At 40.3% G+C, this 17013-nt stretch overlaps 1 protein-coding gene across 1 annotated transcript in view; it reads right to left on the bottom strand.

Moving 5' to 3' along the window:
* C9 (complement C9) overlaps positions 1-2731 on the bottom strand; it is a 39393-nt gene extending 36662 nt beyond the window's left edge. Inside the window, exon 1 of the mRNA XM_075184183.1 lies at positions 2614-2731. Coding sequence (XP_075040284.1) covers positions 2614-2696 — 83 coding nt within the window. The 5' untranslated portion in view covers positions 2697-2731. The remainder of the gene's footprint in view (positions 1-2613) is intronic.
* Between the last annotated feature and the right edge of the window lie 14282 nt (positions 2732-17013).

Here is a 17013-nt window from a genome sequence, read left to right as displayed (position 1 = left end):
CTTGCCAATATTTGAAAACTATTTTTTGGAACACTTTGGGTGACTCAGTATGGGGCGCCTAACACATAGTATACTGCACCTATACCACATGTGATGACCATAGGACATAATCAGAATATAAATCTACTATGTTTTCAATGTCACAGTTACTGAATATTAGGTTAGGCAGCATGAAAAATAACAACAGATGCTGCTGACAATCATGTACAACAGTCACCAAATCATGGGCGTTTGTACTGGGAGATTCGTCATTGTGCCTTTTAATCCTATCTCTTATAAGTCTATAACATGTTAACATCTTTACCACTTTCAATACAGTTGACCACCCTCTTCTCCTGCACATCCGTCACTCCCTTGGCATTCACAGTACAGTCCTGTCGTGGTTCACCTCCTACCTTTCTGTAGGTTCCTTCAGGATCTCTACCGGCTACTGTTTGACTACTCAAGGCTCTGTTGTTGGCCCTCTGCTGTTCTCTCTTTTTACTTATTCCTTTCATGAACTAATACGCTCATTTGGCCTCCACTAACACCTACCTGCCCTTCTGTCTTCACTTTTATCTGTTTCACTCATCTTTCCACAGTGCAATCTGTCTAAATGGCACAGCGAGACTGGTCTTATTGTCTCACCACACTACATCCACTGCACCACTCTGCAAACCCCTACACTGGTTGTCCAAAGTCCAAATCAAGCTGCTCATACTCCCCTCCAAAGCCCAACAACCTCTCATACATCTCTCACTCCCGTATCTACCTCTGGCCTGCTGATCAAACCCTCTCTGATTACCACCTCTTACTCCCACCTACAAGACTTCTGCTATACTATGCATCCATTAATGTAACCCCTACCCCATCTCACCAGAGTCTTGAATGGATCTACTGCAATGCCAGTGCCAGGTGGCAGGTGGCAGTGTAACATTAAGACTGACAACTGCATATTATTTTTCACTTACAGCAATCAGCACTTTGCTAAAAGTCAAATCAGTTAGGACTAAGAGACCTCATCTGAATTCAGCCTTTATAGGGCCCTCACTAATACCAGTCTTTGCACGAGCAAAGTTTTAATTTTGTTTCTCTGCAGTTGCTTCAAGATACTTCTTCTGTTTGCCTGTTTATTGGGCTTTGTTCTCACAATTCTACAATCTCCAACCCATCGACTTCGGATTCATTCCTTGTGATTCTATCTTTTCCAACCCATCGACTTCAGCTGAAGTACTAAGTGGCTTGGCCAGTCTCTGATAACAACCAAAGTCAAGTAGTTCTCTCCTGGGAGCACTGTGACTGTTCTCTCCCAACCTTCAATTTCAAACGCTTTCTCTGGCTCCTATTGTCTCAGCTTTGCCCTTTCCCTGCAGATTGTAAACTCTCATAAACAAGGCCCACTCTGTCCTCTGTATCATGTCTGCACTTTATCCATCAACCTCATATGATCCTGTTCTGTTTTTATGTATGATTTGTGTTTTGTATTATTGTATTTCCCGCCAGTCCCTGCAGAGTTTTCTGGTATCTTATACATAAGCAATGACAATGATGTAATGGTAACATAAACAGTCATGGGATCTAATATTTGGAAGTATTGGGTCTTTCGGGGCTTCCTAATAAGAGATTTCCTGCAATTTGGAGCACTGTTTGTAACATATATTACATTTCATTTAAAACAAATGACATATATTGCAATGCACACACATAAAGACATTTGTTTCTCATATTTGTATGATTTGCACCAAAATCATTGTGAAATCATTATTTATGTGCAACTGTTATCCTAGTTACAAGTGCACCATTTTAAAGCAAATGAAAATTGTCAAAATTGCTGACAAATTTCTATACAATTTACTATCTCATCTGCCATAATTTATTTTTAATTTCAATTAGGCACCAATTTGTAAACATGCTAGAATTGCTCAAGTATCATACAAGGAAAACATCGTAAAAGTGACTTTAAGGGGCATATTCAATTGTTTAAATATCCCGCCGCGTTAAAACTATTACCGTTATTACGGTAATAGTAAGCGGAATTTCAGCTTGTGGCTCAGGGAGCTGCGAGCTGAAATCCAGCGAGAAAACTACCGTAATAACGGTTTCTACGCGCACTATTACCGTAATAACAGTAATAGTGCTCAGAGCGCGAGATTTTCGGAGTTTCCGCCGACAACAGAATATGCCCCTAAGTGACTGAAAATCACAGTGGGGCACAACGTGTCCTGAGAGACCGTATATTGGTGCTCAGACCGCGGCATCGCCTCTAACCACGTTACACTCACAATATGGAGTGGACAGTCTTAGGGCTGGATTTACTAAGCTGCGGGTTTGAAAGAGTGGGGATGTTGCCTATAGCAACCAATCAGATTCTAGCTGTCATTTATTTAGTGCCTTCTACAAAATGACAGCTAGAATCTGATTGGTTGCTAAAGGCAACATCCCCACTTTTTCAAACCCGCAGCTTAGTAAATCTAGCCCTTAGTGTCTCCTCACTGCAGAAGGGGCTGGATCAAGAGGCAGTTAAATTTTATTTATACATTTTCTATAAGTCTAGCCCTTGATATTCTGGCATACTGTGACATACATGTTTTTCAGTAAAGTAAATGTACATTATATGAAGACTTCTAAACGTACCTGGTCTCTTCTGATGCAGACACCCCACAATACAGAAGACATAATGCAGAAGTCAGTCCCAGTAAAAGCTGCAGTAAAGTCATGATGTCGGGAGATGATTTCTGGGCAAACGACAAGTTTTCCCAATGTCACCTATATATTGTGTCCACTGTCACTTATTAACCGAAACACAAACACAGTCCTCAGTCTCAGACAAATAATGCTTCATTTGAGAAACCATTTGTTTGTAGTGTTAACTGTCTTCCTAAAATGTAGCAGTTAGAGATATGCGCTGACCCCTGTGTTTTGGTTTTGTAACTGGTTTTGCCAAAAAATCACAAAAGGTTTTGGTTTTGGATCTGGATTTAATAAAAAAAAATTGAAAACTAGGTAAAATAATGTCATTTTGAGCTGTTTTTGCTCCTATTTCACTATTTATAGTATTACATTTTTTTCCAGTCATTTCCAGTCTATTTTCTAATGATCACTTTACAACTGTCCAAATTGTCACCAATTTTGGCCAAAGTCTGCAGTGAGGATTTTGTAATTTTGCCATTGTTGCATTTGCTTTCTCCCATTCAATTCCAAAAATAGTTAATCAGTTCTCCTACTCTGCCAGTTAGCATAAATCATCAGCCATGAGATCTCCAATATATATGTATTCTTTACCAGGGCCAAAATCTGTCCTCTTAATTTCTCAGAATGTAGACTTTCAATAGTATTGTCAAGGCATGTTTTGGACACCCAAATCTGCATCAATGTGAGTATTATACATATTTACTTGTGTGGGAAGGGCAACTATTTTCATATCTAAACTGTCTGTTTTACATATTGCTTACACTTCACTAATAGAACATATACATATTATTTATATGAAAACAGTAAAAGGTCCACAGTGCGCACAATAATATAACCAATATAGCACCAACAACAGATGCAAAAAATTCTAAGATAAACAAAGTAAGCAATGTCCGTATTAACCTATATAATTAATTAAATATCCAAGTCCAGCAGACGATAGTCCGCGCGTCTTCCCCTTCGTATTCCCGATCTCCACGGGTGAAATGATTATCTAAAATAATTAAAGAGATGGGGGCGCTTCCATGGTGCATTAATTTTCATATAATTTATTAATATAAAATCACAAAGATGCACGTACCAGAAGATCATAAAATCAAAACACATCACACACAGTGGTCTGGTCGCTCCCGCTGTATCCATAAACAGGGCAGACCTCACACGCAATGAACACCTTTCAATCCCGCTACATGTTTCGTCTATGGCGACTTCGTCATTCCATATTTATATACATGGGTCTTGGAGACCACCTGCACTGCAAGTCTCAGGCAGTCCGCTTTACACCGGGGTTGGCCGAAGCATCCCCCAGGGGAACGCCAGCATAGACAACCCCCCTCACCAAAACATTTTTCCTCTCCAGCAGCAGTCTAACGCTGCCGACGCAAATGACACAAGACAGTGGGCCCACCATCAAACCCCCATTATAATGGAGCCTGGGGAGAAGAGGGCCTAAAATTGCTTTGATCTCAGCCCACTGATGTCCCAGGGAAATTAGAGGTAATTATAACGGACATATTAAAAGAAAATCTTAAATATTAACCAACTGGACTAGTATTAATCCTAATTCTAACAAATCCCTACCAATAGCCCAAGCTCTTCAACCAAATATAAAGGTCTCTTTTTGCATGGTGACTTAGTGGTTAGCACTTCTGCCTCCCAGCGCTGGGGTCATGAGTTCAATTCCCGACCATGGCCTTATCTGTGTGGAGTTTGTATGTTCTCCCCGTGTTTGCGTGGGTTTCCTCCGGGTGCTCTGGTTTCCTCCCACACTCCAAAAACATACTAGTAGGTTAATTGGCTGCTATCAAAATTGACCCTAGTATCTCTCTCTGTCTGTGTCTGTCTGTGTGTGTATGTTAGGGAATTTAGCCTGTAAGCTCCAATGGGGCAGGGACTGATGTGAATGGGTTCTCTGTACAGCGCTGCGGAATCAGTGGTGCTATATAACTAAATGATTATGATGATGATACTGCTCTATCCACGTTGCAGTGGGTGGAACTATATTTTTGCCTCATCCTGTACTTTATAATAAGTCCTCTTTCAGTGACATGCTTTGCTTTGGAAGGGCAGTTTGGGGCTCCAGAAACACACTACAACCAGCATTGATCAATCATATTATAACAACAGCCCGTGTGTCCCGTGGATCCTCTTACAGATGTTGTAACTTTTTTCTGTATAGTGATTGCATATTTAAGCCTACTGATTAGATGGTATAAGTAAACAACCTATGACCTGTCCAAATAGTAGTTAAAAAGTTAACTGTGACTCTATGAAGGACGATATAAACATACAAACCTAAATCTCATGTGTTGCGTAGAATAACAGAAAGGACATTTTTTTATTTTGTATGATGAAAAGTAGACTTCTCTATGGATTCCAAATGACTAAATTCATTATTTCTAACTCAGTACTTAGAAGTTTGTGCTGAGTTCTGAAGTGAGGTTACAATCCATACTTGCCAACTCTCCCGGAATGTCCGGGAGACTCCCGCATTTTGCGAGAGTCTCCCGGACGAGTGTGGCAATCTCCCTGATAGGAAGTGGGCAGAATTCGGTTTAAACGCCGCGATTCACCCGCAATCGATTTGCGTCATTCCGTCACGGGGGCGGGGCCAAAATGATGCGATTTCGGCGCCCCGCCCCCTGCACGCCCACGTCCCAGCCGGCATCTCCCGGAAAAAGAAATACAAATGTTGGCAAGTATGTTACAATCTTGTCATAGGCCTAGAGCTGGTAGGGGCTGTGTGAAGTTAAGGAGGGTGAGGTCTGTTCTTATAACATGTCCAGCACTAACAGGGCTATGCTCACATAGAGAAGATTAAAGTTCTATTGGTAAGAGAGTGTTTTTCATGTGTTTTCAATGTCTCCATGAAACACTTTTCATGTACTTTAAATAGTGTTTAATTTATGATTATAGCATAAAAAATGTCTCTAAAATCAACTACATAGGTTTTGAATGTGTTTATCGCACAGCCCATTGTTTGTTGTTTGCTGTAAAACAAATACAGTAAAGGCTAACGCTTCGGCAGGCCAGTCTCCGCTGATATGCGCATTTGTGAGCCCGCTAGCCGGCTCCTGTCTGTGCAGCGGATCTGAGAGCCGAGATTTGGGCTTTCAGTTCCACTAATAATAATAAAAAAAAAAAGAAAACAAAGTGAAAAACCTTTAAACATTAAAACGTTTTAAAAAAAAATGTTTTCATCTGTTATTGCCAGCCCGAAATTTTGCAATAAGTGCTGTTGCAATACTTGGGGAAGCTGTCACTGAAACCCTTTGTTGTATTGGGCAAAATGGAAAAAAAAAACGTCTGGCCTTTAAATAAATTGGCTACTTAGATTTACATGAAAACAGTGAGTTATAAAACAATACTGGGTATTACCGACAGAGGTAAGAGGGCCCTGCTTGCAAGCTTAAACTCTATGGGGTATATTTACTATAGCAACCAGTCAGATACTAGCTGTCATTTTTTAGAATGTACTAAATAAATGCTAGCTAGAATCTGATTGGTTGCTATTTGCAACATCTCCACTTTTTCAAAACCGCAGTTTAGTAAATATACCCCTATAAGACAGATATGAACAAGTCCTAAAGGTATATATATATATATATATATATATATATATATATATATATATTTATAGTATATATATATATATATATATATATATATATATATATATATATATATATAGTGAAAGGCTAATTGAACATGCACGACAATTAAAATGAGGAAGCGATTTTAATGTGATTTTTACACATTGTGGTTTGTAATTAAACCCCTGGCTTAATCTCTACATTTTACAGCCTTCTGGTGGCATTCCGTCAACCTGACAAACACTGCTATGAAATAAAGTTGTAGGAAGCCCTTGGTGAGGTGCTAGAAGCGGAGGAATGGTCCAAGATCAGAACACATGTCGCCAAGAGCTCTATCTGTGTGAAGACCAAGAAGAATGCATATAAGCTACTTTATAGATGGTATTTGGTCCCCACCCATCTAAAAGCCATATATCCCGACTCCTCTAGTTTATGCTGGAGATTCTGTGGGTATGAGGGCTCGTTCCATCATATTTGGTGTCATGCCCCAAGGTGATGAGATTCTGGCAAAAGGTCCACAATCTAATTCATAGGGTCAGCACGGTGACTTAGTGGTTAGCACTTCTGTCTGACAGCACTGGGGTCATAAGTTCGATTCCCGACCATGGCATTATCTGTGAGGAGTTTGTATGTTCTCCTCGTGTTTGCGTGGGTTTCCTGCGGGTACTCCGGTTTCCTCCCTCACTCCAAAAACATACTAGTAGGATAATTGGCTGCTAACAAATTTACCCTAGTCTCTCTCTGTATGTCTGTCTGTGTATGTCTGTCTGTGTGTGTGTGTGTGTGTTTGGGAATTTAGACCGTAAGCCCCAATGGGGCAGGGACTGATGTGAATGAGTTCTCTGTACAGCGCTGCGGAATTAGTGGCGCTATATAAATAAATGGTGATGAAGATGATAGTCACCTCACTACAAATTCCCCCCTGTCCTTCCTATTCTCTCCTACACAGACCTGTACCCGACACTGACAAACATACAACAGCGCTTGTGAGCCATATACTTAATGATGCCAAATGTGCAGTAGCAGCAAACTGGAAACAGCCTAAAACCCCTGCACTACCCGAAGTGATCAATAGAATCTGGCAGACTTACCGCTGTGAGCATATTACAAGCATAATTAATGATCGACCCATCAAATTTCAAAATATCTGGCAACCCTGGCTCGCCACTTACGGAGTAGACCAACCAAGAACTTATTAAAGCAGAGATTGAAACTATGGAACTAGTTTCAATTCACATGCTGAATATCTAACAACGTCCTTCTCTCCTTTTTTCTCATTAGGTCCCCTCCCCCCTTACTCGGCTCTTATGTTTTACCTTATTTCCATCCTCAACTCTGCTGTTTAGCTTTATAACAAAGTTCTTAATCATTTTTTATATTAACAAACTGTTTGATTTGTAACCTAACCTGTATGCTGTTAAAACCAGAAAATGTTTTCAATAAAATATTTTTAAAAGAAAAAAAAATAAGAAACAGCATTAACATTCTAGAATGCATTGGTGTAAAATACACATAACTGCTACATAAGTATTACTTGACTTTTTTTTCTCCTAACAGAGATATACAAAACACATGAATAAAAAACAGTAAGAGACAGAGTTTAGCATGGTATTTACTTAGGGCTGTTTGCCTTGTTTCAAAACTCAGAGAGGACTCAGAATTTGACCTAATGAACAATCTAAAAAGATAGAGCTGCATTTAGAATGTAATAAAACCTGTTGTGTGTTACGTTTCAGGGACTATTGCAGATGTAGGTTAAAGCTTTAGATGTGCTCATTGGTGTCTTACACAAGTGATTGCAACATGTGTGTTTGATTAGTATTTAGTTAACAAACACAATGGAGGTATCAGCTGGCATCAGTTTCAACAAAAGCATACCTAGAGGTTCGTGGGATCTTCTGCAATTTTGCTCCCATGCAGGGCCATCTTTTCCATTGGGCACGATGGGCAGCTGCCCGGGGGCCCCACGGGCAAGGGGGCCCCATAGGCACGGCTCTTAATGAGAATAAATAATCCTGCAAAAGAAAAAAACCTGCAAAAAAAAACCCTACAAGGGTCACTGAGCAAGTACATCTATCTATATATCTATATCTGTATCTGTATACATCTATATATCTATATCTATATCTCGGGGCCCCAGTGCACTGCTTTGCCCGGGGGCCCATAATGTTGTAACTTTTTACTCCAAATATCATGCCAGGCGTTTGTTTACAACAATTTATTTTTTTGTCATTTTCACAAGACAGCTTCACATTGTATTTTAATTAGTTTGCAATCATTTTACAGGAAAGAGTCAGCTGTAAATTGTGCACTGATTTATTTCAGGACTTTGTAAATCTGTTTTTTTCTAATCTTTTCAATTACACAATGGGGAGACCGAGCAGGTAGTAGAGATCACGGCCTATGCCACTATCAGAGGTTAATTCATTTTGCTACACTGCTCAGACACATTGCAAGCAGCTTTTAGCCACAAACTGCAGGATTTTCTATGTTGCAGTTTGTAGGGTGAAAATGAAACCCCTGGGCAATGTGTGTCAGTTTAAACACCCCAAAATCCTACACCGGTCACACATGTTACAATCAGGGGCAGGCTGGGCTTGGGGGGAAGTGGTTTTTTGGCCCCCAGGCCGGACCCATAGTAGGCTCTCTTGGGCTGAGTCACTGGGTTACCTGCATTTTTTTTTTCCCTTTAAAATGTTCCTAATAGGCTGCTGAGCCGAGTCTCGCCCCCTCCCCCCCTTCCCCCACCTCTCCAGGCTAAAATTTGCCAGTCGGACCCTGTCTACAATGCAGTCATTGAGCATAATTCCGAATGATTAGATCCGTGTTCGATTTAGTCACACATAGGACAAACCACAGATATTTTGCATCCGGTGGAAAATTGACACAATACACTCTAGTCAACCGATTGCAATGTGAACATGGATGAGCCATATTTTTCAGCCTACCTGAATGAAATTTTATCTAAGCATTGGTGGTCAATCACCACTTTATACATACTGGGCTGATTTTGATCAGTGACAAAATGCTTTGCAGTAACCTCGAACATTTTGTCAAAAGGAAAGGTATGTGCATACAGCATACTTGCCAACTCTCCCAGAATGTCCAGGAGACTCCCGAAATGTCCAGGAGACTCCCGAAATTCGGGTCAGTCTCACTAGATGATAACAACAGATGAATGCAGTTACTCACAGTTACTTGTAGTACAGCAGTATTCAGCAATAACAACAGTTGCAGCAATCAGGCGATACAGATATATATGCAGTACACACGTGTATGTTGATATGCTAGTATGCAGATGAAGTCTTATACAGATATGATGCAGGCAGGTTTGCTATACTGCACAGCCATTCAGCAGCTTATATTGTGGTGGAATAAGACTCTCCTATTTATTATGGGCACAGTAGGCAGCTTCCGGTTCACATATATGGGCTTTTGGGGCTTTCTATATTATGTGGCACGCAGCTACTAATGCTGTGACTTGTCCCCTCAGTGTCTGAAAGTAAGTGCGGCGCGAAAGGCCGAACTTACGGTTTCGGAGGTCTGGACATGTGCAGTAGCACAGATCGGACATTGGAGTCCTGCCCCACTTCCTGTTTCCTCCTAGACCACCAGGAAACTACGGTTGCCATAGCAACCACAGGAGACGGACACCAACATTAGCCACTTACTAATTTAAAAGAAGTTTACAGTTTGTTAGGAAATAAATCGTGGCACTAGTATTGTTTGTGAGAACTCCAACTCATAGTCTCATAGCATTCATCATATTATCAATATTTATTACAGATGTCATAATTATCTTTGGAGATTGAGGTGCAACCAGCCAGAGGGAGCAACAGTACAAAGAAAGCAAGCAAAAGACTGGACTAATTGTTGGTGCACTATGGAGTTTTACACACAAACAAATAAAAGTTTGAAGAATGGACCAACATTGCTGCGTGACTGATCACACAGCCCACTCAATAATTTTACCTTTGCATTCTAACTGGTCCAATGTGCAATATGATGTAGCAAATGCCCTTGTGTATGAAACTCCCATTGTCCCATAGATTGTAAGCTTGCGAGCAAGGTTCTCTTACCTCTCTGTCTCTATGTATTACCCAGAATTGTTTTATTAATGTTTGTTCCTAATTGTAAAGCGCTTGTGCTATATAAATAAATGTTGATGATGATGATGATTGTTACATATTCATATTAAAATCTAACTTAAAATCTAACTTTTATTAATTGTCTAAACAAGAATAACATTTATTTAAAGAAATTAGTGAGTGATTAGTGATTTAAAATAGCTGTTCCATCTCCATTGCAATAAAGTATATATTTTATTCTCCAATTGGACTAAGTTATCATTTGTCTAACAATACACATCACTGCATGCTGAAATTACAGCTAATAGTAAAGTTCCTATCTGCTGGGTATTCTAATCAAGTCTATTAGGCTTCTGTGATAACATAGTCTCTCATTATGGACATTCTAATGCGGTCCTAAAATAATAGACAGTGATTAATACAGTCTCTCTGTTATACAGGTTATATGTTAAACTTTTGGACGAGATGATTTGCTGAACTGCCTAACATACGCTAGATTTGGGATTGGACAGAGAAGTCCAAGTATTGTAATTTGAGTTGCGAATTTTAGTCCAAATATAGCAGAATTATTATTATTATTATAATAAAGTGGCAAGGAGAGCGACAGCAGACACCAACGCGCTTTTCAATGCGGATTGCTTTATCTAGGTAGACTTGCCTTAATACAGGCAAGTCAAAGAGTCTTGCTTTATCAAGACTCTGCCTTGATAAAGCAATCCACAGCGAAACGCGTGTTGGAGTTTCCTGTCTCTCTCCAATTTGTCCAGGATCTGAGGTATTGTAAAAGACTCCATTGATTTAACACACTTAATACTCCATGTATGCCAACTCTCTCGGAATTTTTTGTTTAAGAAAATGAAGACAGACAGACCAACACCTGAAAGGAACGATTGTTCCAAATTATAGTTTATATAGTTATAACCAACATGCAGCCAATCTCTAATAAACCTTAAAATATATAATTATAGATTGGGAAAATTAATGCTACCCTCAGACATACTTTGCTGAAGCTTAAATAGTCCTTTTCTAGGCTGCTTAGATTTCCAAATACAATTTTTAAATTCTCTATTCAATTTTTTTTTCATCTGATGATGATATTAATATAGGTAGCATTTCTAATGGATACAATATTTTAGGAAGCACTATTATTTTAATTAGATTGGCCCGACCCAGATAAGAAAGAATTAAATGTTTCCCGCTGGCCAGTTCATCCACTGCAGCTTTAACCACCCTTCTCATATTAAGACAATACAATTCATGGATGTTCTTTGGCAGTTGAATGCCGAGATAAATTAGGGATCTATTAGCACAGACAGGGAATAAGACCTGCTCCACCAAGGCCTATTCTCTAATCCCAAGGTCATCGCCACTGGCTTTGATTGATCAAACAGAAAGCCTGAGACCCTACCATAATCTTAAATTATTTCCAATAATGAAGACAAGGTTAAGTGGGGGTCAGGTAGAAACAATACAAAATCGTCAGCAAACGCAACTTATCAATGTAATTTCCTGGCTACCCAATTGTCCAAAAGCCCTCGTTTCCAATATTAAATGAAGACGTTGCCAAGAAACCATATCAAAGGCCTTTTTGGCATCAAGGCTTAAAGTGATCTGAGTAGTGTGTGATGGCACTGGGCTTGTGGCAATGTAATGTGTTTGTGATGGCACAGGGGGCTTTTGGCAATGTAGTGTGTGTGTGATGGCACAGGGGGCTTGTGGAAATGTAGTGTGTTTGTGATGGCACAGGGGGCTTGTGGCAATGTAGTGTGTGTGTGATGGCACAGGGGGCTTGTGGCAATGTAGTGTGTGTGTGATGGCACAGGGGGCTTGTGGCAATGTAGTGTGTGTGTGATGGCACAAGGGGCTTGTGGCAATGTAATGTGTTTGTGGTGGCTCAGGGGGCTTGTGGCAATGTAGTGTGTGTGTGATGGCACAGGAGGCTTGTGGCAATGTAGTGTGTGTGATGGCACAGGGGGCTTGTGGCAATGTAGTGTGTGTGTGATGGCACAGGAGGCTTGTGCCGAATCTAGTGTGTGTGATGGCACAGGGGGCTTGTGCAATGTGTGAGGTAGGTGGTGTCTAATAGGTGTTATTTGTTTTGTTTGTGGGGTGATGGTGGGGCAATTTAATTTAATAGTGGGGTTGATGCAGACTTATCAATGTAGGGTGGGATGATTAATTTAATGTTGAGGTGGTTTGGGCACTATTAATTAAATGTGTGGCAGAGTTTTGGAAAAAGGATTGCTATTTCTTAAAAGTGAATGGAAGTTATTTAATGTATGGTAGGAAATAGGTTTATTTAATAAATGTGATTACAATTAATGTTGGGGTTGTTTGGGGGAAATAGGTCTTTTTATTAAAGGTGAATAAAATTATTTTACAGTCAGGCTGGTTACAAGAAAGGGGTACTAATAATAAAATATGAGTTGTTTTGATTTAATATCTGACTGCATAGGGGCGTGGAGGCCTACTGTCATCACTCATTGCTGGCATTTCTATATCTCATGTACCTATTCTATTTCCAAACAGAGACCCAACATTCCAGGATCCAGACAAGCACAACTGAGCTGAAAGACAAAAGCTGTAGCATTGAAAGATAGATAATTCTGCAAATAATCTTAAGAATAAAAATCCTGTTTTATTAATTACTTGCTGATGTACCCAGTGTTGTCTGGGTTTAAATCTTCAAGCTATCAATGAGTTGGATGTAACTGTCAACCTTTAAAAAATAATTAGCAGCTTATCAGGTCTTCCAACACACCCATTAGGTGGCTGCCCAGTGTCGCTTTTGTTTTTATATTAAATGTCATTGAAATCCATCAAGTGGATGGCCCAGAACAGGCTCGCCAGGTCAAAGTTCTGCCCAATGGGAGGGACTGATGTGAATGAGTTCTCTGTACAGCGCTGCGGAACTAGTGGCGCTATATAAATAATTAGATGATGATGACTGGGGAGTCACCAGACCCATTGTGGTTAATAAGGCCACATAAGTAACCTTGAGCAAAATATACAGCATGGGTATATCCAAGTACTTTTTAACTTAAAATGTTAATTAACACTAAAATCTGTACATATCCTGGAGAGGTGGTTAAGTGTGAGGACGGAGGGGAGGGGAGGGAATGGTGTCATTTTGGTACCGCCCCCAATGATGCATTTAAGCAGTTGCGTCAATATGACCCAGGTGGCAAAGCCTACATTACGTGGTTTGCCGTGACTCACGTCATGGAGGTCCCCATCCTGTCCACTTCACTGTGAGCTGGCTAAATACCCTTCCAATTCATGACCCAGCCAGCAGGAGGTCAAAAAGGTACCTTCGGTGAAGGGAACTAGCTGGCTCACACTGGGTGTGCTATTTCCCATGCAGTGTATGTACCAGGTACCTACGGTGAAGGGTAACTAGAGACATAAGTCCAAGCTGGCTAAATCCCATCACTCAGAATGACCTGGGCTCTGTTGTAAAATAGCACATTATGGAGGTAATTAGTAATTTTAGTGTGAGGTAGCTGAATCCATCACTAAAAATGACTGCAGCTGTCTGATGTAAACTAATATAATATAAATGGAAAGGTGATTGTAGAAGTAAGGAAATAACCATTTTTATGTGGGCTGGCTAAATGCCTTTAACACAAAATTGCATCAGCACTCTGGGGTACATTGGTATAATATAAATGTAAAAGATGAGTCTTTAGGTAAATAAATAGTTATCCCCCTCTGAGCTGGCTAAATCCCCTTCCAATTAATACACTTTCAGTGAAGGGTTCTAGCTGCCTCACACTGGGTGTGCTATTTCCCATGCAGTGCATGTACCAGGTACCTACGCTGAAAGGGATTTAGACACATCACTGTGAACTGGCTAAATCCCCTTCCAATTCACGACCTGGCCAACAGGGGGCCTAAAAGGTACCTTCAGTGAAGGAGATTTATCCGGCTCACACTGAGTGTGCTATTTCCCATACAGTGTATGTACCAGGTACCTACGGTGAAGGGGAGTTAGTCACAACGCAGATTACAGCTGCACAAGCACAGAAGAATTGGATCACCAACTGACAGGTGTTCCGATCAGCAGGATGCCGGCGACAGGGGGCCCGGGGCACGAGCCCCCTTGGTCCCCCCCCCCCCTTAATCCGGCCATGACCGCGTATCCTGTGTATAGTCCTTGGGGTAACAAGTTCCCATGAAAGTTTTCTTGGCGAATTCTTAGACAAACTGCTCTGTAATGTCAAATAAAAAAACCTCTAAAGCGTTTGTGCTCATTGCAAATAAACTAGCAGACACTCCCCTAGTTCTAAGACTAGGAATAGGCACCTTTAGCTGCAATTATAGCTTTATTTGTGTAAGTGACAACCAGGTCTGCACATCTGGCTACTCCGAAACATGTAAACCACTCCATTGTTATAGAAACAGTTGTGCTATACTATATACTATATATATATATATATATATATATATATATATATATATAGCCACTGTATAATATTTGATATATATATATATATTGCTTCTCATTGAGCAAGAATAAATCAGTGAATGGATTAATCATTTTGACCGAAAATGATGTTCATGGCTCTTTCTGTTGAAAAATGATTATAACAGGATTCAGACGCTCACAAGTTAACCTGCGGGTGGCTGACTTACACATAAAGGGCCTGATTCATCTTTGTACGTAAGTCCCATTGCGTCTTGAGTGAAATTGCTCTGCACATGCTCTAGAAATGGACCTCACGCCACTGAGCGCAACAGCATCCAATCCATGTCCAAGCACAAATTACACTTTCACCTGCCTACGATTTGAAGGGCGACACTGGGGAGTGAAGGGGCGGACACACGTAGGCAATGTGCAGTAAGGGGATGCCGCAGTATAGCGCACGCACATTCGTCCGATTTGAGCTCTGGGCACCTCTACCGTACGTGTTTATCTGTATCGCTTGTACCAGCTACAGGGCAGGTGTAAGTGCTGACTGATAGTGATGACTGAGACCTATGCACACCAGAACATGAGAAACTATAACAATGCATTTTATGTCCAGTGGGGCAACACAGTGGCTTAGTGGTTAGCACTTCTACCTCACAGCACTGGGGTCATGAGTTCAATTCCCGACCATGGCCTTATCTGTGAGGAGTTTGTATGTTCTCCCCGTGCTTGCGTGTGTCTCCTCCGGGTGCTCCGGTTTCCTCCCACACTCCAAAAACATACTAGTAGGTTAATTGCCTGCTAACAAATTGACCCTAGTCTGTATGTATGTTAGGGAATTTAGACTGTAAGCTCCAATGGGGCAGGGACTGATGTGAGTTCTCTGTGCAGCGCTGCGGAATTAGTGACGCTATATAAATTGTGATAATGATGATGATGATGAAGTAAGAACACCCTGATTTACATATTTAATGTAAAAAAAAATGTAACATGTATTTTTATTAATGATTTTGGTCTTGAGAGTTATTAATTATTAATAGTTTCTTGCCTGCGTTCTAATATATTGCACATATGCATGTGCGTATCCTGCAGTCTGTTGTGTCTGTGCGCGTATGGCAAGTCATGTATACCCACAGCGTACTTATGCCCATATTCAAACGAAAAACATTTCTTGAGATTGTACTTGAAGACGGACGTACGTGTGTGCAAGTTGCGTTCACATTGACTTCGAAGGTGAATCAGACCCGAAGTGTATAGGTTAAAGTGCACACAATAGAGATGTTTTGTGCGCTGAAGCAATGCTTATAATAGCTTATCACTAGTTCCTAGTGACATCATGAGACATGTGACACCTTCCTGAAGGGACAGGCCGTAGCTTCATAATCAGTATACAAAATGGCTGCCTCCACTGTGTGGAGACCTATACATTTAAGTACAGGGTGATTCAAAAGTCGCGGTACACCCTTTTATTTCAAAAACTCTACAGGAAATTGGGAAACCTGAATACTCCAGTAAGGTATGGGTGACGTGGTCTATCTTTTACGGTATGTACCAAACATGGGCGCCATCTTGAAATCGGACAATCGGCCCAATTCCTGTAGAGTTTTTGAAATAAAAGGGTGTACTGCGACTTTTGAATCACCCTGTACAATAATCTCCTGTAGTGATACAAAAACGTAACAGCTTATTAAATGATATCTTTTAATACATTATATAAGGAACACAATTTGAGTTTATAAGAACATGTCAAAGCATAACGTAAGATTTCAAAGTGTATTATATATCCAGTTTAACAGAAAAAAAGGCAATTTAAACATCATAGATTTTCTTTTACAAAATAAAAAGTGCATTGCTAGGATAGGTATATGCAGGGTGTCACTTAGAACCTGCTTGACAAATCACTTTTAAAATTATAATGTTTCCAGTTTAGAAAGTGTTTACATACGTTTGATTTATTTGTAATTACTAGTTCAAGTTCATAGACTGGACTATTAGGAACCAAGAATGATTCTTCAGCTGTGTTTTCCAAACTGATACCAGATCAACTACAAAAAGCAACGTACTAAAAAATATTCCTTGTCTTTATTGGTTTTGGCTGTCATAGAAATGAAAGTCACTGTGGAATCAACTCAGAACATCCTGTGCCCGTGGATGAGTTTCATCGTTAAACCAATTACCCAGCTTAACAGGATAATTTTGTTCTCCTTTGACAAAGATTTTTAAAGTCCTTCAGTTAAAAAAAATTCCATGT

This window comes from Mixophyes fleayi, chromosome 1 (assembly GCF_038048845.1).
Source record: "Mixophyes fleayi isolate aMixFle1 chromosome 1, aMixFle1.hap1, whole genome shotgun sequence".
Taxonomy (NCBI): domain Eukaryota; kingdom Metazoa; phylum Chordata; class Amphibia; order Anura; family Limnodynastidae; genus Mixophyes; species Mixophyes fleayi.
The sequence above is the reverse complement of the archived record's forward strand: the minus strand, read 5'-3'. Positions and strand labels throughout refer to the sequence as shown.